At 33.5% G+C, this 25,070-nt stretch overlaps 3 protein-coding genes across 3 annotated transcripts; 1 reads left to right on the forward strand and 2 right to left on the reverse strand.

The window, feature by feature from the left end:
• Positions 1-2,765: 2,765 nt before the first annotated feature.
• Positions 2,766-10,662, reverse strand: LOC105348830 (vacuolar protein-sorting-associated protein 36). The gene is made up of 13 exons (XM_011458392.4): positions 10,504-10,662; positions 7,514-7,582; positions 7,053-7,123; positions 6,736-6,850; positions 6,445-6,516; positions 6,189-6,305; positions 5,771-5,848; positions 5,183-5,317; positions 4,529-4,594; positions 4,261-4,325; positions 4,063-4,147; positions 3,510-3,586; positions 2,766-2,985 (listed from the first exon to the last, which is right to left on the reverse strand). Exons 1-13 carry the CDS (start codon positions 10,597-10,599, stop codon positions 2,889-2,891), a joined length of 1,143 nt encoding a protein of 380 aa, XP_011456694.3. The 5' UTR covers positions 10,600-10,662; the 3' UTR covers positions 2,766-2,888.
• Positions 10,663-11,014: 352 nt separating this feature from the next.
• LOC105348829 (uncharacterized) lies at positions 11,015-14,285 on the forward strand. Its single transcript, XM_011458391.4, has 3 exons — positions 11,015-11,123; positions 12,981-13,177; positions 14,138-14,285. Exons 1-3 carry the CDS (start codon positions 11,087-11,089, stop codon positions 14,204-14,206), a joined length of 303 nt encoding a protein of 100 aa, XP_011456693.1. The 5' UTR covers positions 11,015-11,086; the 3' UTR covers positions 14,207-14,285.
• A 1,160-nt stretch (positions 14,286-15,445) lies between these two features.
• Positions 15,446-24,469, reverse strand: LOC105348828 (apoptosis-inducing factor 1, mitochondrial). The gene is made up of 17 exons (XM_011458389.4): positions 24,337-24,469; positions 23,618-23,748; positions 22,842-22,992; positions 22,597-22,712; positions 21,965-22,086; positions 21,382-21,472; positions 20,888-20,972; positions 20,318-20,394; positions 19,630-19,738; positions 19,459-19,491; positions 19,247-19,309; positions 18,968-19,056; positions 18,556-18,696; positions 17,992-18,134; positions 17,745-17,856; positions 16,066-16,272; positions 15,446-15,604 (listed from the first exon to the last, which is right to left on the reverse strand). Exons 1-17 carry the CDS (start codon positions 24,413-24,415, stop codon positions 15,518-15,520), a joined length of 1,836 nt encoding a protein of 611 aa, XP_011456691.3. The 5' UTR covers positions 24,416-24,469; the 3' UTR covers positions 15,446-15,517.
• Positions 24,470-25,070: the final 601 nt, after the last annotated feature.

Below are 25,070 nucleotides of genomic sequence, written 5' to 3' on the forward strand. Positions count from 1 at the left end.
TATTAATAAATGGATTTTTCGGTTGGATACACATTTTAAAGCAAATTGTCTACATAAAGAATATAGTCAATTTCACAAAATGTTGGGCTTCAAATAAACTTGATTGCAATTAAATAGAAATTATTTTGTGGTAAATAAAAACAACAAGCACATATAATTTAAGGATTTTGCAAACGAAAATCTGTAACCGAAACCTAGACCGACGTATACAATTGTGCGTGCCAATTCAAATTGAAACACCAGACCTATTTTTGTATTCATATTAAAAAGTAGAATCTATTTTTTAAAAAAAATGTGTACGTGAAAAAAATAAACACTCGCTGTGGCCCCCGACTCAACATTAAGGTATATCGACAACATATATATTGTCAATTAACAATTGTTACTTCCATGCTTATGTCGACTCGATATATTCCAGTGAATTTGCGATAATAGATATCACAGAGTCTGCGTAATACTTCTGTTTCATATTTGGATATTTTACTGGAAATGGACATTGATGGAACCTAACAACAAAATGTTATGATAAACGTAATTAATTTTGTAGCAATATACCTTCGTTACCTGCATATGGAGTTTTTGTCTATTGCAATTGCATGCTCTACGTACATATGACATGTACGTGTATGAACCATTTCTAAGGCGAGGGAAGCTACTGACAAACAAGTTGACCCAAAACTAAAACAGAACTATAGGATCAACAGTCTCGATTGAAGTGATCTTTTCGTAGGTTCCATGGTCAATACACCAACATTGTCAGCAAATACAATCTTCCACTGACTGGGTCGCACGCTGACTGACGTTTTTCATACTAATTGTTAGACTAAATTAATCACCTATAGTCTGTCCCAAGTTATTGCTTCCATCAATTTTTGATGATTTTTAATAAAAATACACATACCTGTGAAAGAAATACAATTGAAATCGATGAAAGGGAATATATCCAAGATATCTTCATTGAACAAATATCCCTTTTCACTCATAAAAGTTTACAGGAACGAAACAAAATTTCTTACGGAGATTTATAATGGAAAATGCTTACATCTTTTCGCCATTCGGAAGTACTCGGGACACCTCGCGCAATTTTTCAACGTTATCATCCGGGCTCATTAATGGCTGATGCAATGCAAAATCCCCGTTGACTTTCTATTTTGAGATGTGTATTGAAACCTGAAGCGGTAGAGGGGGCGTTTCAAAACAGATAATCTAGACACTTTTCATACTAGTGGATGAACATAGTTTGAGCACAAAGGTATCTATTATTATCGAAATATCAAGCGAAAAGAGGTGGAAGCAAAAACTCGGGACAGAGTATAATTGTCTACGGACATCTCCGTTTTTCCCGAGCACGACAAAAAGCACACGACGAGCGTGACCAATCAGCAGAGGATGCTCATTCCTCCTAGGCACCTGATCCTACATCTATTTTTTGTAGAGGTCCGTGTTTGCTCTGCTCCTGCTTGGTATCTTTTGGGCTTTTGATTTAAAACACTGTTCGTTATCACCACATGTTATTTTCATTAGAAGAAACAAAGGTTTATACAATTTTTAGTCATTGTGTTTTGTAAAACGTTCGTACGGTTAAAATATTAATATTTTTTATTGTACGATTCATGCATGTAGCATCGTTTTTGAAAGTGAGGGGGCAGATTCAACCAAAAAATCTTTACAAGCAAAAAAAAAAGGGGGGACGGGGGGTGGTAAATATACTTTAAACTTCAATTCCACTTTTTATTTCCTTATTTTCAAGAATTTTTAAGAATAATCTTTGCTGCCCCCCCCCCCCCCCCCCCGATGCTACGTGCCTGTGATTAAGAAAAGTCATTTATACAAATGAAAGAACCCTAAAAATTTAGATCATTTAGTAAAATTTAAGCGATTAAGAAGAGGGCAAAGTACATTTGATGCATATTTATGTATTAATAGAGGAGTATTTACAATGCAGAAATCTTGTTGATTTGCTTTTCTTTGCATCGATCATCACTCTACATTTAAAGCATGACCACCATTATTGATCTTCAGCAATTTTAGCAGTACAATATTTAAAACGATTATCCAACATCAATGTTTTAAAAAAAAAAACAGTGGTGGATTTTTATAGTGGTAGAGAGTTGGCTGACTGATCAGTTGAGTGGTGAGGTGGATGACTTGGTCTTCATTATAGTACAGGAGTCAATTCTACTATCAAAAGAAATATTTTTAACCCCAGATGACTCTGGTCTAAAAATCTAATATTTCAAGAACAAGTTTGGTTAAAAAAAGGTACTAAAATGATGGATCTAGTAATTGATTTTAACTACCTTGGATTAATTTTGAATAAATTGTGATTGTTTCAAAAAGCTTAAAAGAAACAAGCAGAGAAAGATACAAAAGCTTCAACAAATTTTTTGGAGAAAAAGGTCTATTGTATAATAATCTCTCAGGTTATCGTAAACCAACATACGCATGTTTACAGACATCTTGAAAGTACAGTTAGTCCTTGGAAATCACATTAAAGCTCAGTCAAATATGTGTAGCATAAATGTAGTAACAATAAATATAAAGGGAAGCCTGTATGATAAGGAGCATGGTTATACCAGACGCCATTTGTTTTAAACATGGAAACCTTGTACACCATAAGTCATCGTCGGAACCCATAAGTTACCGGTATGTATCTGTTACACTCTTTATAGCAGTGAAACAGATAGAAAACCTGTGGGCTCCAACAACGACCATAGGCCAGAGACTCCTGATATTCCCCAATTAAGGAAAGAAAAATATAGATAAATATTAATTAAGCACTATAAATTTTTAATACTTGTTTTTTTTAAATTGTATATACAGGCGCATTAAATATTTTACAAATAAAATCATGGTAACAAAATAATAAACAAATTTGTTTATGTTATTCAGGTGACGTTGGTCAAGAACAGATTGGGATAAAATCTCAGTCCTTCCACACACTCGTCTCTGCAGATCCCTCCGACCTTCTCTGTCAGAAGTAACCTGAAAGTAACAGAATGAGAAATATTTAAAGATTCTTTATAATACCGGCAGACTCTAGTAAAGTGTTACAAGTACCGTAATTGGTTTTGAGCAGGTTATGTTTATAAACTATGATAAAGCAGCTTATGGAACACCCACATGGGGTAACTGATAACAACACGAGGTGACTGTCCATGGGCCATAACGGTCACATGAATAATAAGCAATATTAAAGTCAATATTGTGTCAGTAAATTCATAAAAACAGATGAGAAGTCAATGTTCCTTTGCAATACAACTTTGTTTAATCTTTAATTTCTCAATTTTGATAAAGGAAAAGATATTGAACTCATAGATGAGCTCATCTAAGTTTCATTGATCTTAGCAATTACAATCTCTCCACAGCTAGATTATAAAAAATGCATGGTCACACGGGGCAAGTATAGCAGTATACTGCCTCCCTATTTTTATAAAGACTTCAAATAGACCAAACATAAGGCAAGTGACCGATAGAGAATAGTGTTATTTACTGTTGCAATACTATACCTTTCTTTTGCCAAAATTACAGACACGCCCACTTCTTTGGACAAGTCTTCAGCAGTTATGGAACCCTTGTCTTCCACCTACAAAAAAGATGTAGTTACCCGTTAAACGGATTTCAAATGAAATTTACAAATCAATACAAAGTCACCCCTTCCTCCATTTATTTCTAAGGTTATAAAATGTACACGTATAATAACAAATTGTGAAAGAATGTGCTAAATGTACCCAAAAAATATCCACAGAATGTTATACTCATGTGTAATAGAACTTGCATATCACAATGACAGTTTGGATCCAAGGATGTACAAAACGTGTACAGTATCAACCACTGAAGCTTGTAAAATCTCCTTCTCTTAAAGTGATAAAAGGGGATTATTTACAATGGGGTACTCCTGTTTGTCTTGTTTTTCTTCACACCATCCCTATACATTTAAAGCTTGCCCACCATTGTTCTTTAGCAGTTTTACATGTATCAGTACAATATTTCAAATGATTGTTTAAAAAAAACCCAGTGGTACAGTGGATTTTTAAAGTGGGAGAGAAGTGGCTGACTGACCAGTTGAGTGGTAAGGTGGATGACTTGGTCTTCATCGTGACTCTGTAGCTGTAACACCATCACACCACTGTCAAATGTCTTCAGTCTAAAACAGGGCAGTTGTGTAATGACAAAGGGTGATGTGAGACTGAAACACATTCAATATTAAATGTACATGCATATGGTTATCTATTTATGGACATGTTTACATTCATTCACCTGACAGGGAGTCGTAGAAGTTCAAACATTTCACATGCATTCAGTAAATCCTCTGGAGATAATAACTGAAAATACACCAAAGAAATATGTTTATTTAACGGTACTGCAAAACTTGCATAAAATGAACATGGGTATATTGAATTTATGACAATAAAAAATTTATTTCCAGTCAAATCTTAAGACAATCATTTAGAAAATACATGTAATTGTATGCACTGATAATAGATGCATGTTTACTGCTAATTAAATTGTCTATTAACGACCATACCTCCATTCCCCGTGCCCTGTTAACTCGACAGTACACATCAGTTAGTGTCATTATACCACCACATTCCTGGAAATACACAAAGACATGTCAACACTGACAGTGTACCAAGAAGTTCTTGACTTCATTATTGTTTTGTTTCTTTGATCAAATATTCTACTGTGCATCCGATGGTTAACATCTTTTCAACTACCTACTAGTATCTGATGTGTAATGTTTGGTGTAAATTCAAATTTTGGCTATTAAGATAATATTTTTGGTCCTTTGTTTAGTAGCATGACGAGCTGTATAGAGCAATAATCACTAAGACAAACTCAACAAAGTCTACATTGGGCAATGATCAGAAACTCCTAGTTCATCTGTTCTATATTTTCATATTGTTAATTTGATAAATATTTGTTAAGTTAATTGCCCACTTTATGCTAACATTAAAATACAAATTTGGCATTTGTGACAATGATTTTACAGAAGATTAAAATTTACTTAATTTCAACATAACACGCTGGGCAACATTTTACCTTCAATATTAAATATTTTTAATTTTTTTTTTTTTATAAATGATTACAACTGTTACACTGTAATAGCTTAAAATCACAGAGAGAGTCACATCCCTTATTATATGATCAATGTACCTTAAAGATGTTGATGTATTCTCACCTTGAGGGGTTTTTCTAGGACACTGGACAGCTGCCGGGCCAGCTCTGTGTAGTACTTGTCTCCTGACCCATGCGTGTCCCTGGTGACCGGGTTAGGAATACCCATACTCAGCAAGTAGGACTTGAATTTTATTGTCTGAAGAAAACAATTTAGCATGAATAACAACATTTACTTAATTACAGTAACTACATCAAGTCTCCTAGTAAAAATTGTCCTTTTGCTCGCTCCAGACTCTGTGTCTGTGTTTAAACCGGTACGCATGGAAATTAAATTTTTTTAATGAAAAATATAATTTGAAACCATTATTAGTACACTAAAAAATAATCTGCAACCACCTGCTTTCAAAAAAGGTGATCCCCTGTTAGGATCTTTTTTTCATCAGTCGGAGTCAAAAATCTTTTTTACATACCTAGGCCTCATGCATGTAAAGTTTCAGTTCAGATAAAATTGTTGACATGACTGTGGCAATACATACATGTACCTGTATGCCTAGATTGCTGGTAAGTATGTTGATGGAGCAAAGAGCATTTAATATAAATAAGGAGTACTAGAAGATTTTCTTTTCATTATGTTTTCACAGATTCCTACCTCATCATCTGTAACATCTCCTTGCTTATCTTTGATCTTCGTTGCTATAGATTTGGAAATTGCTACCATTTCTTTGGCCTAAACAGGAGAGTAGTAATATTTCTTAGGATTTCTAAATATATCACAGCAGGGAACATGAAAATGTTATCAATATTTTTAGTGATCAGCACTGGAGTTAACCCACCATATTTCATCACATTTTTTATCATTTGCTCCCTTTTAAAAATTAGAATTTGAAATAATTTTCCATTAAAATATTTGCTGTCTTATAGCAACATTTTTTTTTCTTTGTATATGAAATTAGTTTTAAGAGATGCTGAGATTTGAGAAGCTTTTACTAGTTGATGTACTAAGAAACCAAAAGATATACACATAACATTAGTTATTAACACTAGAATAAATGAACTGTAATGCACACCTTTTCCATCAGTTTTGTTAGATCTTGAAACGCTTGAGAAATGTTTTTGTCTGTGTTAGCGTGTGTTTGTTGAATGGTTCGTTCAATGCCCATAATACCAGCTCTGTGTCGAGATGCCTTTAAAAGAAAAATCTCACTTGTAAAAGTTTTATATATACAAGTATATGTACAAAATAAAATAACCATAAACCTGTTCAGAGATTTCAGATACCTGTTTGAAATTTGAAAACATTTTTTTAAAAATTACAACCCTTACACCTGGTTTCCTTTGAGGTATAACATGCTCCCATTTTTTCTGTTGTAGTTGTTCGTTATAATCTCTGAAAAACTATAAAAAGAAAGCACAGCATTTGTATATAGTTTGAAATGGTATGTTAAAATGGACAACATTGCTTCAACAAAATATATTTCAAACATTTCTAAGTAGTTTCTTTACAGCTTGAAATGACTTTACTTGTATAAATATATATAAATGTATCTGTAGAAAACAGATCAGTGTAATTTACAGTTTTGGTCAATTATTTACAGCTTGAACTTTTGACCTCACCTGTCCTTCCCCTGCTTCTCTGAAGGAAAATCGGATGTAGTCATAGCGACTCTGGGTCACTGGCCCAGGCTTCTTACTGGGTCCAGGGGCTGACACATGTACTGCAATCTTTGCACTAAAGTTGAAAAGGAATTTATCAAAAAATAAAAAGCCAGTGACAGAGGTCTCAATATGCATTGGACAGTTTGTGCTTTGATCAATGTATGCAAGCACTACCGGTACATGTATATTTGGTTGATTTACAGTGATTTTATTTTGATCAGACAAAGAGCTTTTATTTTATTGAACATATTTACTGTAAGAAAAGACCAACCTACCTTTTGGCAAACCCTGATGGCTGCTCTTCAATATACACAACTAAACTATGTTGCAAGGCTAAAACTCTTGTCTACAAAAAGAGTAAAAATTAGAAATGACGTTCTATAAAAAAAGACATTTACAAGTTTCATGAAGTCACAAACAGGTACAAGTATAGAATTTTGTATATTCTCTTATGCGATCTGCATTTGTCATATTAACAGTACATTTCATGCACAATTTTGAAAGAACATTTGAAATTGTTTAAAACTTGCTTTAAAGTATTATGTACATAGATCATTCTTTTCAGTTGTCTTAAACTTTACACTAAATTGGTATACAACTATCTCAGAGGTGTTTTATCCCCAATTATTCTGACCCACAAAAAAAGAAATTAAAATCTGAAATCAAACCAATTTCTCTGACTCACAACAGAAGAAATTAACGTCTAAATGTAGTTATCATTTGTTAATACACTTACCCTGTCTCTATTATCTTTCCATATCACTCTGTGAGTGGTAAGTGTTAGTACTCCATTTTCAAAGCAGGTCTGAAATATTTAAATGGATAGTAAATTCAATTTTGTTCTCAATGTTAACGAGACTGTATATGATAGCTCAGTTTATAAAGCACTTGTCAGTGACTAGGCGTTCAGAAGGAATCCATACATTTGATGCAGCAGACCAGCCTTTGGTAGTTAGAGGCATAGCACTGTCAAGCATTAACGAACCTGGGTTGTTGATTTATAACTACAGATTATTTAAGGAGGATGTGTGTTAAACCAGTTTGATCTTTGACAGTGGACATTAAAAAGCTCAGTCAGCTGTATCATTTTGTTTCTTTGGTGCCATGACCAGGATTATGTCGAGCACCAAAAGTTACATCAGTAATATTGGTTACAATGGTTACCCTAGCCTTAAACCCTAATCCTAACCCTAAACTAACCCTAATACTACCCTAACTCTCACAATTACCCTAACCCCAAACCTTATTTAATTAATTTGTAACCAATGTTACCAGTAACCACTTTAACCTTCCATAACCCTAAGCTAACCCTAATCCGACCCTAACCTAACCCTAACCCTAAACATAACCCTAACCCTAACCTAAACTAATTTTTAACCAGTGTTACCAGTAACAACACTGTGACCTGTCATAAGTTTATCAAAGTTTGTAAATCATTCATAATCAAGCACTGTAACGCGGGGGTGTTAAGGAAGCATATGGAATCTGAGTTACATGTAATTCCGTGAAATCACAAATCTTAGTTATTATGTACATATACAAATATCTAAGCAACGAAACGTAGATCAAAAACAAATGAAAAATACTGAAGACAATTTTTTTCCAGAAATTAGTTTGTATTACGTAGATTTAAACATTGATGATGTCATGACTAAAAGTTGAATGTCGTGTGAATTTGATCGGAAGGCATTGTAAACATATTCAAATTATAACTAATCTAAGAACTCTCATAAAGGATTGTGGTGTGATTTATTGAGAATTGAACATAAGAATACTGGGGGAGATGTTAGTTTTATCAATCATTCGCTAAAAGGTATGAAAATTTGCTTTTATTTCTCGGCCAGGCTTTCCTCTGTCGTTGTTTACAATATAAAAATCCGACTAGAACAACACTACCCCGTATATATTGAACTTGAAATTTTATACATATCGTTAGTTTGATCAATGCTTAAATTGAAAAGTGCTGCTAGAATCCCATGTTGTGTATTGTTTTCAGTGCAAACTATATAAAAGTTGGGACGGTTTTACGAGAACCGGATAAATGACTTTTTAATAAGGAAAAACATAGGATTCTAGCAGCGGTTTTGATTAAACTGAGATGTTTTGCTTTCACTTGGTATGTTTCTTTTATTTTTGAAACCGCGGGGTAGTGTTGTTCTATCTCATTTCATGTTAAGGAATATACGTATATTTATAAGTACGTATATTTATAGTTGTCACGTGATAATGCACCAATGTGGCACTTATGTACTACCCGATTTTATTGCACTGACATCTAATTTAAAGGATAATAGTATGTTTTTGATCTTATTCAAAATAATTATTTAATGTCACGATTTTGAATATATCAGTCAAATTAAGACGCTAAATTGCCCATATGCTTCCTTAACATCCCCGCGAACCAATGTAAAATGTTACTGGTTACAAATGAAATGGGGTAAATGTCAGGATTAATTTCTGGCCATATATGAGCTTTGTTTCAGGCATCTGTTCCATACAGTATGCTTATTACTATAAAAAATATCACTGGTGTATGAAATTTTACCCTTCCACACTTGTGTATGGTGTTCCGATGGGGCCATTTTGACCTTCGCACTTTCGCCTTTAGGTTGAGGTGGGAGAGTGCGAAGTTGCGAAGGCGAAAGGGCGTAAGTGCGAAGTTGCGAAGGTGAAGAAGCGATACTACTATCGCTCCTTCGCCATCGCAACTTCGCACTCTCGCCTTTGCATCTTCGCGATTTTGCCTTTTTATAATTGTGGAGCTCTCTATCGTTTAAAGACAATTTTAGCTGTATAAAAGGACATATGAGGTAGACGATGAACATTTTAGAATTTTTTTTTAACAGCCTGCGCAGATCCATAACTTTTTCTAAGGGGGGGGGGGTCCGAGACATATTTTAGAGATTTTATTATATATAATTAACAAAATTACATTTTCCGCGGGATGGGATCCGGACCCTCTCTCCCCCTTTACTGCATGTGTGAAGTTATTAATATTGGATTTTCCGGGGGGTGGACCCCCTCTCCCCCTCTAGGTCCATACATGAGCAAGGAGTGTCGCATAATGAAATTAGAATGTTTCTGTGTTTGATCCACGGTAAACAGACAGCTGGTAAGTGGCAGGAGTCCGGAAGTGCACATGTATACATTCTGGTGGACATTACATTTTATACGGAGTATATAATGATTAGGCATAGCCAGCACTGGTAAACATATATGTCACATATACACATTAAAATGTTTATAAACATTCATAGTAAGCACAATGGCCTAGCGCATGCGTACCAATAATATCATGGATTAATCGGAAAACCTTGGCGAGTACGGTGCCTGCATCAAATTCTATGTAATCGACCGAGACTTTCTGTGCTATCAAAAAAGGCGAAGGCGAAAGTGCAAAGTTGCGAAGGCGAGAGTGCGAAGTTGCGAAGGCAAAGTAGTATCGCTCCTTCGCCTTCGCACTTTCGCCTTCGCACTTTCGCCATCGCATCTTCGCCGTCGCATTCTTGCAATTTCGCCGTCGCACTTTCGCCTTCGCAACTTCGCACCTTCGACCTAAAGGCGAAAGTGCGAAGGTCGAAGTGGCCCCATCGGAACACCATACTTGTCATATTGTGGACCAAAAAGACACTTAATCAATTACTTATTTGCAAAGTCTCTCTCTCTCCATTAAAATGCTAAAATATCACATCAGATGTTTATGTTTGGATAAAAGCTGGCGGTAACCTTATCTTGTCCGTCATATACTGCAATTCCTGGTTGTAAATTTACTTGTTCCTCTCCAGGAACAAGATTTGTGTCACTCCACTCAAGACGATCCATTCTGATTTTTGTCAATAACACTAATGCGTCTCCTTCTTAGGAACTCTTCATTCGATTTTACAGACAACCTTTACATGCAACCTTTGTACTACAAAATAATTATTTTTTTAGGATAAATAAGTTTTGATAAAATAGATCAAGTGAAAATAGTCTTGTTTTTATTAGTTTGAAAGAATAAAATAATTCTCAAGTTTATCGGTTATATCTCATTCTGGGAACGACTTATCTATGTTTGGCGTATTGTAAAACTAGTTTCATCATGATAATTATGAATAGAGTACCATAAATATTGTTCGTGACTATAAATGCATCTTAAAGTTACAGCATAAAATTTGATATAATTATCGTCAATGAGTATAGAAATATGGTTTCGTATAATACAGTAAATAACATACTGAAATAAAATGTGCAATTTTTTCATAAATGACCCTACCTTTACCTCATTCTGTAGAAGAGAATCGGAAGGTCAACCACGAACTCGAACAAAATGTTGACCAAATCAAACCTTCTCTTTAATGTTTCAAGTATGTTTTATATATATATTTGATTTTAATGGGAATTTAAGAAAATGGTTTATTTGGAAAATTAATATTTCATATAGCAGAATGACGGAAAACTGTCAGTGTATTTTATATTTGAGTTCGAAATTCCTCCTATAGTTTCAGCTATATTTTAGCATAAATGCTGCGTTTGCTGACAACCGGAAATATATTTAAATGTTAATATCATGCCACCCGTATATTTTGAAAGATGGTTAATACTGTTGTATTATGCATGTCATCAACATGCTACAATTAGTCGGTTACCACATTGATCATTGTCCTTGGACTGCAAGGACTGAGGTTTTCCTTCATCAATACACATATCATGAAGTATGGGGTTTATCTCAATGAATAAGAAGGTCTTAAAGTAATCATCTTCTTAAGTGACCATGTTTATCCGTTTGTTTGTCGTCCTTTCTCTTAAAAGCAACCTGAAGGGTATATATTGTCATTCAATAGTATAATCTTACTAAAACAAGATTTTATTCACATCACTCATCAGAGTAAGAACACATACTGTATATATGTTATGTAGCAGCCATGAAACCAAAATTAACATCTTTTATTCAAATTTATTGGCTTTTAACCTATCTTATGGTTCATTTTCTTGTGGCACTCAAAAGGTCAAATAATTTTTTCTTCAAGGCTTTTACATCCAATTTATTTATTCCCAGGCAGTACACATAAAAAAAGTTGTAGTTAATGTCTTTAAGAATCTGACAAATGTTCAGCGGAAATGTTCTGTGTAAAATGACATTCTTATCAGTGAACACCTTAAAAAGGCCTTTGGAACATAATTATTAGTCCCCAACTAATTTTTGGCTCTGACCTGATTAGAAGTACATTTGTAGCTATTCACTATTTTTGGCTGGAGTAATAGATATTCACTAATTTCGGCTGGAGTAGTGGAATCCCACTTTTTCCCATATGCCTGTATGGCTTCTGATTTATGTATTACAAATTCAAACCTTTGTACACTTTAAATTATTTGTAAGAAGGAAGTTGCACACTTCAAGACAACAGTACCTACCTGTACATGTAAACATGTACCTTGAGATTAGCTGCAGGTCTGTAGCTTCTGGTTCGAAAAAATTCGGATGGATGACCTAGGAGCTACGTATTAAAAAGTGGCAATTTATGGCATACAAAAACTTGCACTAGTTTTAAACTGATTAACCTTATTTCCACTTAAATTCTGTTGAAATGATTAGTTCTTCAGACAGTTAACTACTGAAGTTTTTGCTCTACTTGCCTCAGACTTACTTTGAGACATTCTTCTTAACCGTCCTCCGAAAATCAAGCGTGTTGAATTCACATGCAGGTCGAGAGTCACCACTTTGATAAGTAAACAAACTATATATATACTCAACTTAATGGGGCTGGTGATGGTGTTTAAAAGAATATCAGAGGCAAGTTAAGTGACAATAGCTGAAGTAAAATGTCCAAGGAATTTTCTGGAATCAATATATGTACAGAATGTATTCAGAAATGAGATTAATCATTAAAAATCTAGCGCAAGTTTTTTGTGCCCTGTAAATTGCAGCTTTTTAAAATGTAAAGAACTGTATCTTCTAAGTCATCAATTCAATTTTTTTTCAGACCAGGAGCTACAGAAGAAAAATGTTCTGTTTGAAAACGTCACATGAAAAAAATTCTATACTTTTGCACATTTACAAAAAATTTAGAAAAGTTAAGAAAAATGGGTGATGGCCAACATACAATATTTATGTCTTTTAAACCTCTTGAAAAAAAATCTATGATTATGATAATCCACTTCGTAGAATATCTCAGTATATTAGTTATTATGAACTATCATATGTTTCTATTTAAATATTACAGGAAATGTTATTCAGAAAAGATTCGGACATGCTCCGACTCCAGCTGAAGCCAAAGAATTGGCCAAGAAATATGGGATGACCATGGATAACCTCCCTGTTCGTGCTGGAAATTTCAAGGAGATGAACGCAGCCCACCAAGCAAAGAACACTCGTTACATGCTGTTATCAAGTCTAGGACTGGTGGTGGTTCTGTACTATGTAAGTATATGTGTGCGGATATACATGTATTCAGATTATTTATTAAAACTTCAATTGTGAAATATCATTTTACAGCCAGTTTCTACAGAAGTCATACACATGCACTGGTATCTCCAATTTTAATTATGAGCTTAGGGGTAAAGTTATCAGAGTTTTCTTGATGATTTTTTTAAAATTTGCAATAACTGGTTATGGTTAAGAAATTATTTAAAAACTTACTTTCGTGAATATAACTTAAAAGTTGAGTGAAAAGCATGTTATAACTGTTTTTTGGACTTAAAATCTGAGTTTATAAACATTGTGGAATTAGTCATAGGCCAAAGAAATCTATTAGTCAAGGATCTTGAGGACAAGATCACTTTTTACAAAAAGAAAAACGAATATAACGGCCGACGGGAAGTGACGTCATCAACAAAAATGTACATGATAAAAGACCTTGATATTTTGTATTTTTCGTGAAATTTTCATAAAAATCCATTGTAGCATATTTGAGATATTTGAGTTTTAAGAAAAATGTTAAGAAAAAAAAGAATAATAATAGTGAAAAATAGAGAAAAAGAAACCTAACAAAAACAATAGGGTCTTCCGTTGGAAACTGAAGACCCTAATGAACTTTGTAATTGGTTTGTGTGGTGAGGACAATTTCATAAATTAGCATTACCAGATATTGCCAAGATGCCTTGAGGCTCATTAAGCTGTTTTACTCAGATATATGGACCATATGGTCTACATATTATTTTAAAGTTTTCTCGAATTTTTTTCTTACAAGGAAGTTAAAAGGACATATATTTAGATGCTTAGAATTGTCAGGTCTGCATCTTTGCAAGCCAAGGGTTTTTGGTCCAATTCGCTCCCCATAAACGTTTATGGGGAATGGAGTGGACCGAAAACCCTTGGCTTGCGAAGATGGCTTATTGTAGATAATCCGAATATTAATGATGGTTTTCTTTTTCTTTACAGGCCTGGCACAAAAGAGTGTTTACAACTCATCAAATGTTCCGCTATCCCAAGAATATGTACGAAAAATAAATTGACAATTAAAGTAATAACTTTTGAATGTAAACTAGTGGAAAAATTACTGAAGAAATAAAAACTGTGTTACCTTTGACTGTTACTTTTTCCTTGAATCTGTTTTCCGGCCTAATGTGGTATACATAATTTTTAAAGCCCCCTTTTCAAAGGAAAGTAATACTTTAGTGAGTAGACCACCACATCTGATGTCTCATCATTGTTTTAAGCCAGACATTCATTCAAATTCAACCATAGTTGACTATGACAAGTAAATGATCCCTATATATCAAAATGTTACCAGGTATACATCTATGCCAGTTTCAAGCATTGTTCCATCTTCTCGAATCCCCTTGCTTCACTATTATCAAATTTCAAGAGAACAAGATGATCCATACGAGGGTTTTATTTCAGATAAGGGGTCAAAGGTCACTATGCAGGCCCTTTCTGACCAAAAGCTCTTTCCTAAAGTTATTAAAAGCTTCATATCTAGGTTGGGCATGGCGAGGCAGTGAACCTTATTGGTTTTTAAGGCCAAAATACTAGTATGACCTGTATTGGTTTACAAGGTCAATAGATGAGAGATAGTTAAAAGCTGACCAATACTGAATTTTTAGAACAAAAAATGATCCATATTTAAGATACATGTACATGTATTTATCATCATGTTAAATCATAGTGTTTCTGTTCCTTTCTATGGCCAAGATTAACTAAAATAATGCCTTTAGATTTTAGAAAACATTTGGTTGCTTGATGTCATAGAAATCCAATTCACAGGTTTATACTATGAAAAACAGGTGACTGCAATATTTTTAGTTTTGAAGGTCATCAGGTTTACAGTACTGTCTGTTTCACATATCTGTTAAACTACAAACAAAAGTAAGTCATGACATGTGGATGTATTGACCACTTTCACATTATTCAAAAAATCAACTTTCAAGGTATCAACTATATAATTTTAATTTTTACATTGACTACCAGCTACTGGTACATGCAGAATAGTGAGAATACGGTACCTTTAATATGTTATTATACTTTCATGTTAAATACTGAAATCTGATTGGTTTAGACGCAGTTGGTAATCCGTTCTATTACCCTCAGGGTTAGCAACACACTTGGCAACGGGTAACACAACGAATTGTTACATGTGCGTAAATTATGCGAGTACGGTTCACCGTAGAATTCAGTTCATTTCTATATAAAAGCAGTAAAATTTTCTTTAAAAATAAGACATTCAGTATAATAAAATAAACAAAGCTGTTTACTCCCCCACACTTTATTCTCACTAGCACTTTTAACACAATGTACAGTGTCACATGTAATATCACAGACTTAGTCCTCAGTCCTCCGTTTCCTTGGAGCAAAGAACAGCTTGGCTACTTCATACAAATCTTCATCTCGACATCCATCGCTGATTACCTGTCAAATCAAGGAGGCTAAGTAAATAATACTGATCAAGTTATAAGAACAAGATAAAACAACAATTTATTAGTCACATTTTGCTTTTGGAAGAATTAATTCTTAACACAAACCATGAAACAGTTCATTCAAGCCTTCGTTTGAATAATATACACTGTACAAAAAAATTCCAAAAAAAAGATCATTCCAATTAAAGTTCATAAAGCAATATACTTTGATAGGACTATTCCATTATGCACTTCTTTTTTATTTTTGGAAAAAAAAAATGTGGTTACAAAATAAAAATGTCTACTGGACAATTAAGTTATAAAAAGCTTGCGATCCACATATTCATTATTTTGAATATGTTGCTTGAATACAATACTTGAATCCAATATTTCCCAAAATTAAAAGCTTGTACTCTACATGTGCATTGCACTTTCATATATCTTTTTTTGACAGTTACTCAAATTTTTTCTTACCTGTCTGGCTCTATATATTTTTCCTGTTATATTCCAGAGTAAAATGCCCACAATGGATCCACCCCTTAAGTAAAAGATCACGCCTTTGTTAAACTCCTCTTTTGGCTTCTCTTCTTCAGAGCCAGTATCTTTACTGACTTCCTGATTTGTTCCTAGTGATTCTTCTGTCGTTTTCTTGGCAATTTCTAAATTGCTTTCCTTTGTTTTCTATAACAGAGTCATGATTTTGAATGATTCTTATATTTTGAATAAAAACATTTAAGGTACAATGCTCTGATGATGAGAGAGATAACTTTCACTGTGACAAATTACCAACTTTTCAATTTCTAATTTAAAATCACTTTTAAAGTTTTACCTATCAAGATTAGCTAAAATTAACTCTTTTCCCCTTAGAGGTTTCTATCCTTTAACCCTTAATGACGCGTTTTGACGACCCTGGCCATATCCTTAATGACGACTTTTGACGCACCCTATATACAGCTCTTAATTAGACCCCTCAACACCTGTTGTTTATTATAAACATTGACCGGTATACACCTGGCCATGTATACGGATGGTTGTTCACTCATTCTAAATAAAGATATCACGTGATTTACCTGTGTATGGTGGCGTGATGCATAACTACAATAAACAAAGATGGCGGACTACGATGCGGACATCGCACATGTTTTCACTTTTTGTTTATAATCAAGTTTAGAGGCAGAATTTTCTAGATTTATTGGTAGCGAGATTAAAAGATGAAAGCCAGATGTCAAATTCATGCAAAATTTTGTGGAAAAATCTGTGTAGTTACAGAAAACGGAACACAAGGTGTGCATTACCTGCAACCCCTAAATACACGAATATACCGGTAAATTTGTATTTTTTCAAAAAGTCAACACACTTATTTAGTTAACATGCTAGATTTTTCAAATCCTCTTACACCATTTATCATGTTTATTGGGAAAAAAAACGCAAATATAAGTCTGAAAACGATAGACATGAATTGAAAAGTCAGCCACAGGTACATTTAATTATTTACTATCAAAAAACGAATTCCATGATGATAATGGAATCTTTCTATAAAAATTATTAAATAATTATTTGTAATACATACATTTTTAAATATGTTTATCAAGTATCTGTTGTGAAATTATTCTTAATAAAACTTTAATGTAGAACACTCAGTTTTATTTTCATATACCTATTAGCACCTGTATTGCATTATTAGTGACTTAAAAAAAAAATTTCAATGAATATTAAAATTTTAATTTATTTCAAATCCATTGATATATAATTTTCTATGTGTTTGATTTGCTAAGACCTGTAATAAGTCTATTCAAAAACACACACCAGCTGTTTTCAGTTCATCTGAAAACAGTCTAAGGGTAGCCCAGGGTAGAGTGTTAAGGATATGGCCTATGCGTCAAAAGGTGGCATTAAGGGGTAAAGAGTTAAAATACAAATTACAGTTGAACTTCGTTATTTCGAACACCGTTATCTCGAATACAATGGATATGTCAAAGTTATTTGCTAGTCCCAACAACTTTTTTAAAAACTATTTTACCCTAGGCTTGATATCTCGAATACTTGTTCGAGATAACGAAGTTTGACTGTAGGTTTCCTTGTTGACCTTTCATAAAATTTTACTTTTTCCTCTCTAGAAACGATTCAAATAGACAAATTCTAATTTTGCTCACTTTCTTTCTCTGCTTTTTCTTCTCTGGAGGTTTTTCAAAAACTGAATAAGTTTCCAAGTTAGAGTCTATTATACCGATGGCTTGGAATGATACATAGGGTTCTAGATCTGACCTACATGTGCAAAAAGAAGAAAGTTCAAGTAACTTGTGAACAGTATCTTACCTGGTATTAAAATCTATTGTACTTGAATGTTACATGATGATAAGGATGCAAACTATGTATATGTGAAAATAATTCATTACTCACCAGAAAATCGACTGGTATCGATACATTTTGGAGGCCCCGGTCATGTTTTCTCCTGCTAATTTACCGCTGACCCAGGCATGGTTGTGATGCTCAATTCTTCGGCGACCAAGTTTAATGTCATAAAAACAAGAGACGTCACCTGCCTGTTGAATTACAAAATGGGATTCAACTTTTTTTTTAGATAAAGAGACTTTAATTAGATATATTTCAGATTTTCTCACCTACAATTGATATAACCATTAAAAGACCCTGAATAATCATTGTCAGTGCATACCCATCAAAAAGTTTTTTGTTGGTGTTAAATTTCTGGGTTGTTTTCATTGATTAATTTTAATTGGTATACAAAAAGTTCAACCACATTGCAACTGATACGAATAGCTCATAAGCACCTGAGTGCAAATTTAGCGAAGAAAAGTTTTGGCAAGTTAAGCTACTACAAACCATTCAAAAGAGCCAAAAGCACCCTTCTTGATATCTCACTCAATTTGGCATATCTTTGATAACCAATTAGTTTGAAACAGTTTTCATTAAATACATGTATAAATAACATGTTGATCGACTTACCACCCACAGTCCAGACATTGCCTCCAGTTCAGCATTAACACGGAATCCCCCATGTTTCTCATCCAATTCTAAATTGGATGTCTTGGCTAAATCTACATTTGGCTCTAAACCCACACACACCACAACTTTATCCACTGAAATCTACCAAAGAGAAGAAGCATTTATAAAAAATTCAAAGGAATTTTATTAATTCCTCTAAAATACTTCCATCAATACAATTTCAAAAGTACACATACACAGACGAGGTGACAACATACTATTGTATACTTATACATGGAGAAAGACAAATTCTTAACAAAATGAAACTTTTAATAACTTTAGGACTTTTTAAGAACACAGATTGAGAACAAGATCTCGGCCACTTTATACAAATTCATAATCTACATATACATTTATTTTCTGTTTTACCAACCTTTCTGCCATCACTGAGTGTTAGTTCCACCTGGTTGTTGTTATACTGAGCCTCTGTGACTGTTAGAGATGTTAGCACATCTACCCCACCTGCAAAACGGTAAAAAAAAAAAACCCCATCATGAAGACCAATCAGAAATGCCTGTGATTTTAACACACCCATCAAAAAATTATTTGAAGGTGATTTAATAATGTGTTTCAATTTTCATGTAAAGGTGCATCAATACATGTACGCTGTATCTTCCTGTAAAAGCTCATATAGGTATGTTTTTACACTTACTTTCTTGAACTTTTTCTGTTGTGTGTTTACTCAGATACTCAGGAAGAACAGTGCCAAGATTCCCTGTTTAAAGAAAAAAAAATCACATCAAACATTTAAACTCAGCATCAATGAGTTTAGATTATATACACATTCATTGTATAAAAATGTTATATGTTTCTCTCTGTAATTGTTTCTTGAAAACATTTTTGTAAGTACAATAATTTACAAACCTTTCTCCTGAATAATTTGGTAAGTTTTTAATCCTGAAACAGAAAAAAAAACCCACTTTATTATGCAACTTGTACAAAGCATTTGTAACATACATGTATTTTTATTCCACTTCCATTAATCTAAATACATTGTATGATGCTCTGTTAACAATAATTGATATCTGATTTTACCTTTGAACCCCAGGGCACAGGCCAGCTCGCTGCCTAGAAACCCCCCACCGATGATGGCCACTGACTTGGACTTTTCCACCGCTTCATGGAGCCGAGTAAAGTCTGATGTCTATTAAAATAAACGTATACTTTGCATGAAAAAAAAATAACCCAAATTCTAACGCATTATGTCAATATATGAAATCTTATGACTCTCCAGTCATTTAACAACAAAATTTTACAATATTATCTAGAAGAGAATTTAAAATTGACCAATCGATTGATAACTATGCAAAAATCTGCATCTAAATCAACTTAAGTATGCCGTACCCAATGTAGAGATAAACACCATTAATTTATGTATGTGTTATCAAAATGAACAATATAGAAAGCTGATCATTAATCAATTTGTTTCACCAAAAACACATGGAAGAGGACAGGCAATAAATATAACCTTGACCTTTGAAGGTCAACAAGTATGATGCCACTATCTTGTACAGTTCTAATGATAGAAACTAGAAAGTTGGTAAAAGTTGTGGACAAAGAGAAAGAACAAGAGCAATATGATCTAGATCTTCCATCTGGAGAAACCAGAAACTCAAAGGCACATGTATTTCATATATTGTAAATAATGACTTGTTTCCCATAGTACATGATACATGTATATAACAAAATGTTACATGCATGTGTCACCAGAAAAAGTTCTTACATTTCTGAAGAGAATGGTGCGATCTTGAACGTCTTTTTCTGCTGTCTCCATCACAGGGTGGTTCTTTGGACGACCTCCTGAAAGGGATTTACAGGATTTAATATCAGAAGAAACTTTCAGTTTATTCCTAAAAATGTTTACATGCAACCATGAACTTGTGTCAAGTTGAGTGTGTCCATTACACATGTACATGTACACGATCCTTAGAAAATGCTTGAAATTTAAGACATTTACAGAATGTCTCCGACAAGAGAATGTTGAATACAGCATTTCTGAAGAATGAAAGCAATGTTCTAATTAGAACATTTGGGTATAAACTAAGTCAAGTTTAAACATTAGATTAAATTTATTCTTCATTGTATGTTTTACCACCTAAAGAAAATACTGTAAACTAACATATTTTATTTGATTGTGAAAATTACTTGTGAGTACATTTAAACATTAATGTATAACAGACCAATGTAAAAATCAAAGCCCAAATAGCAACAATTCATAATCACAATCAACTTTGAAATAAGTACTTCACAAAATAAAGTAGTGGCTAGCTATCAAAAGTTGGTAGATAATTACCTGTGGCCAACAGACATTTGTCATAGAGAATTTCTGTGCCATCATTTAACCACACCTTCTTCTTCTGACCATCAAGTTTTACAACCTGTAAAATGTCATTGTAAAAATATAAATCATATTATTCTAACAAGATCGAGGCCTACAGGCCTTGACAGTCACCTGAGTACTAAAGCCCTTGGACTGACCTGTTAAAGGGTGTCATTTTTGCATTGCAATCATTTTGGAGTTCAAGAAGAAGTTAAAAATCTAAAATTAATTTGTTAATGCACTATGCACAGATTCAAGATGCACAGTGATGGATGAGGGACTGATAACAATAGGTCGTCTGAGTGACTCAGGTGACCTAAAAATTATATATAGTAGATTTAATGATAAGAAAAAGTTCTAAAAACAAAAGTCTTTGCATCCTCCCAAATTCAATAAATTGCAGCAATTAAACAGTAATTTTATGTTTAATGTATATGTGGTCCAAATATGGAATCAAAAGGGTATACCTTTTTACCAGAAATCAAGCCAACTCCACCATTTTCTGCCTCTTGTAATGCCTTTGGGCTCAAATAAAATGGCCGTGGTTCATAGAAAATGCTATAACACACATATAAAATTATTCATAATCATAAAATAAATCTTTAACAAAAACTAATTTCATACAAGTAATCAAAAACTTTGTAATTAACCCCTTCACAATAACTCTTGCTCTTCTGCACTGCTAACTGACATTGTTTGGTGAAATATAATGTAACAGTGATTCTTTAATTTAATTCATTTAATTTGCAACTTAAACTTTGCCTAACTATACGAATTTGCTCTGCAATAAAAGCAGTACTGAAGTTCCGATACATGTAATACAAAAGTTTGATTTCTAAGTCTTCTTTCTAAAATTGTATTCTGGCTAGATCAATATCTAACTAATATGTCTGATTTACATTTCGTTCAAAAAACAAAATTTAGTTTTCTTACACAGCAAACAAAACTTTTAAAACCAAGTTGAATGCAAATAAATTGTTCTTTTTAAATATATGACCTAAATTTCTGAGAATTGATTGAACTGAAGGAATTTACAAGTATTTAACTTACCTGTCTCTCTTTGATTTCCCAATTTTGTATTCCTTGGCCACAGCCGGATCAACATACCACAGCTCTTTAGATAAAGGTGGGCGCTCATAGGGAACATCAGGTTCTTCTCCAATTATTAAAATCTGAAATACAAAAACATAAATAGATTCAAAATATTACATGACAATCATGCTTTACAGAGAATTTTACTTAAAAGAAGCATATACCCGGTACATATTCATGAATACTTTGGGATGATTTTGATTTGAAAATCATGATTATTTGTGGGTTTTTCCCCAAACACCAAGTATATTCAATTATATTCCAGTTCCCCCCAAAAATCACTTTTTGTCAATTTTCTTCAAGAAAACTAGACACTGTCATTGAAGAACTGTTGAAATCGATATAAGGAAAAAATTTCATCCTTTCATCATGTATTGATAAGCATTCTCTCTTTCCACTACTGGGAATTAAAATTCCTTATACAGATTTTAAAAAGGTTTAAATATTCTGACACTTTTTTTTTTACATTCTTTGACATAAAGTCCTAAGAAATCTTAAACCTTCATGCACTTTAAAATCCACGCTGTACGTGTGGATGAATTCCAGCACATTTAGTTCTCTCAGTACTTTTAGTACTTTGATTCATTTACCTTTGCCTTGGGGTCCCTGGCTTTGATTGCTCTATAAGCTGATACTGAGGATGTCCCTGCTCCCACTATGAGGTACTTATAAAATGGTAGCTCAGTATCAGATGATTCTTTATCAGCTAAAAACAGAAAGTTGATGGCTACATGTAAAAGTAACACCAACTGGATGATGATAAAAAATGCAATAGCTTGCTCTAATGTCTAATTCTTTGACAATGGTCATCAAAGAGAATTTATGAGATACAAACTTTGTTCTGATTCGGTGGTTTTGTTCTTATCCTTTGATAAGGTGGATGCCTTCGCTTCTGGAATAGCTCCAGGGACAACATGCTTTTTTTGACAGTAAGCGGATCTGTAGCATGACCACCTATTCTCATCTCTCTTTAGGGATTTAACCAGCTATAAACAAAATATTAGGTGTTGGATGTCAGTTCAATAAATCAGAATACATTTTGCTCTTATTAGTAAAACAATAAATGTATATGTATTCAACTCAATCCAATTCAAAATGAAAACATTTCTGGCACTTTTTAGCATTATACTTGGCAATGCATGTATGGCATGAATTTCAAACAAGAAGAACTCTTGCGTTGCGGGAAACCTACAGCCAGTCTTACAGCTTACTGAGCGTTAAGTTTCCTTGCTCTCATAAATAATTACTAAGTCAATCTATTCCAGTTGGATCCTTTATACTTTTGTGGAATAAATCTCACCTTTAATGCATCTAAATCAACTGCATGTTTTCATATTTGATTTTCTCTTAAAACCAAAGAATTTTTCTGTTTCAAACAAAATTCTTTGGTTTCAAGAGGTTGTTGGACTGAGAATCAGAAATATTCATAGAAACTCAGAAAAGTTTTTAGACCTGTTCATTGGGTAGTGAGCACAATCAAAACATTTTAGACAAAGGAGCTCTTGAATACCATCAGTTTTCAATTGATACCTTTAAGCTTCACACAAAGATAATGAAATTGTGTTTTACAGTTACATGTATATATTGAATAGAGCAGAAATTATGACTCACAAAATAAAGTGATACTAAGGAAGCTGCGGCCACAGAAGCATATGCTGTGTGTCGTGATGACCATTCATGGTGGTTTCCTTGTTGATTGGACTGATTTGACAAACATCTTACACACAAATGATCGTAAGTACCTGAAACAACATACATGCATCAATTTTGATTGTATTGAGTTTTCCTGCCCCATGACTGTTAGCATGGTTAGTTGACCATGCAAAATAAGGAGGAGAATGCCAACATAGGTAAATAAAGTCTGTCTGAAAAGTCAAGCTAAGAATATGTCAATTAATGGATTATACCTTTTAAATTTTTATTTATGCTTAATGCATGTAAATGGCCGTAAATCAATATTGATAACACTTAAAAATATATAAGTTTATATCTTGGGTGGCTCAGTTAATTTACCAGTTAAATTATATATAAAAAGATAGGCAATTATGACTTCCAAAAACTTTTTTCAGCTGATATTCCAGCTGTTCTTAATTATAAATGAGAGAGAGAGAGAAAGAAAGAGAGATTAAATATGTACATAAACAAAACAAAGATATATTTCGAATTACCTTAAATAGCGGACAAAACGGTAATAGTTATTATGCATGTAAAATGCGTAAAAGAGGAATTTACAGAGGAAATTCGAAACGATAACATTAGACCGAGAAGTTGCATAATGCAATGTCAAACAAATCTATAAATACAAATTTATAATCTATTCAAAAACTTACAGTTATTGTGTTTTATTTTAGGTTGTAATGAGGTTATACTTCTTGAAAACAATCTACTTGACGGAACGAGCCGGTGCATTTTCGTCACCTCGGACTCATGTGCGCCACAAAGTTATGAAGAGTTCCTATAAAGGGATATAACTCTCTCTCTCTCTCTCTCTCTCTCTCTCTCTCTCTCTCTCTCTAATGTTTCTATTGTTCATTGTTTGGAACATCGGAACATTTTATGTAGGACACCTTTATCCTATAATAATTTGCATTGTAAACATTTCTAATTTTAATTCAAATCATATTATAGTTTACGCCATCGTAAGAATCTGATTAAACTACAGGGAAAATCATGTAAATCCGATCAGATTCTGTAGAAAGCTATATGAACCCTTACTCTTTTTTTAATAGCTATTAAGGATACATAGATATGTATATATACAAAATGTTCTTTTTTTCCTGACCTAATGATATATTTTTTAAATGATATACGAGAAATAAATGATCAATCACTACACTGTATATTAAATGAGAAATTGGTACAAGTAAGTAAAGGGAATGGGAGTTAATGTATCTCAATACTTTGGGATGTCTGTAAATTACAGGCACGTACATGTAGCATCGGGGGTGGGGGGGGGGGGGGCAGGGGGAGCCTGACCCCCCCCCCCCCCCCCACTTTTTCAAGCAGCAAATATTTTTTTTTTGCTTGTCAAGATTTTTTGGATGAGTCTGCCCCCCTTCCCCCC

Source organism: Magallana gigas, chromosome 2 (assembly GCF_963853765.1).
Source record: "Magallana gigas chromosome 2, xbMagGiga1.1, whole genome shotgun sequence".
In the NCBI taxonomy this organism is placed as follows: Eukaryota; Metazoa; Mollusca; class Bivalvia; order Ostreida; family Ostreidae; genus Magallana; species Magallana gigas.

What these genes read in the sequence shown, in the direction of transcription:
- LOC105348830 (XM_011458392.4), bottom strand. Translation starts at nt 10,599, where the DNA reads ATGGATCGTCTTGAGTGGAGTGACACAAATCTTGTTCCTGGAGAGGAA. An exon ending in TATATGACGGACAAGATAAG is followed by an intron (nt 7,583 to 10,503) that starts GTTACCGCCAGC and finishes TAAATATTTCAG; the next exon opens with ACCTGCTTTGAAAATGGAGT. An exon ending in TAACAAAACTGATGGAAAAG is followed by an intron (nt 5,849 to 6,188) that starts GTGTGCATTACA and finishes TCTCCTGTTTAG; the next exon opens with GCCAAAGAAATGGTAGCAAT.
- LOC105348829 (XM_011458391.4), top strand. Translation starts at nt 11,087, where the DNA reads ATGTTGACCAAATCAAACCTTCTCTTTAATGTTTCAA. An exon ending in CCTTCTCTTTAATGTTTCAA is followed by an intron (nt 11,124 to 12,980) that starts GTATGTTTTATA and finishes TAAATATTACAG; the next exon opens with GAAATGTTATTCAGAAAAGA. An exon ending in TGGTGGTGGTTCTGTACTAT is followed by an intron (nt 13,178 to 14,137) that starts GTAAGTATATGT and finishes TTTTCTTTACAG; the next exon opens with GCCTGGCACAAAAGAGTGTT.
- LOC105348828 (XM_011458389.4), bottom strand. Translation starts at nt 24,415, where the DNA reads ATGCACCGGCTCGTTCCGTCAAGTAGATTGTTTTCAAGAAGTATAACC. An exon ending in GGGAAATCAAAGAGAGACAG is followed by an intron (nt 21,473 to 21,964) that starts GTAAGTTAAATA and finishes TGTGTGTTATAG; the next exon opens with CATTTTCTATGAACCACGGC. An exon ending in AAATATATAGAGCCAGACAG is followed by an intron (nt 15,605 to 16,065) that starts GTAAGAAAAAAT and finishes TTGATTTGACAG; the next exon opens with GTAATCAGCGATGGATGTCG.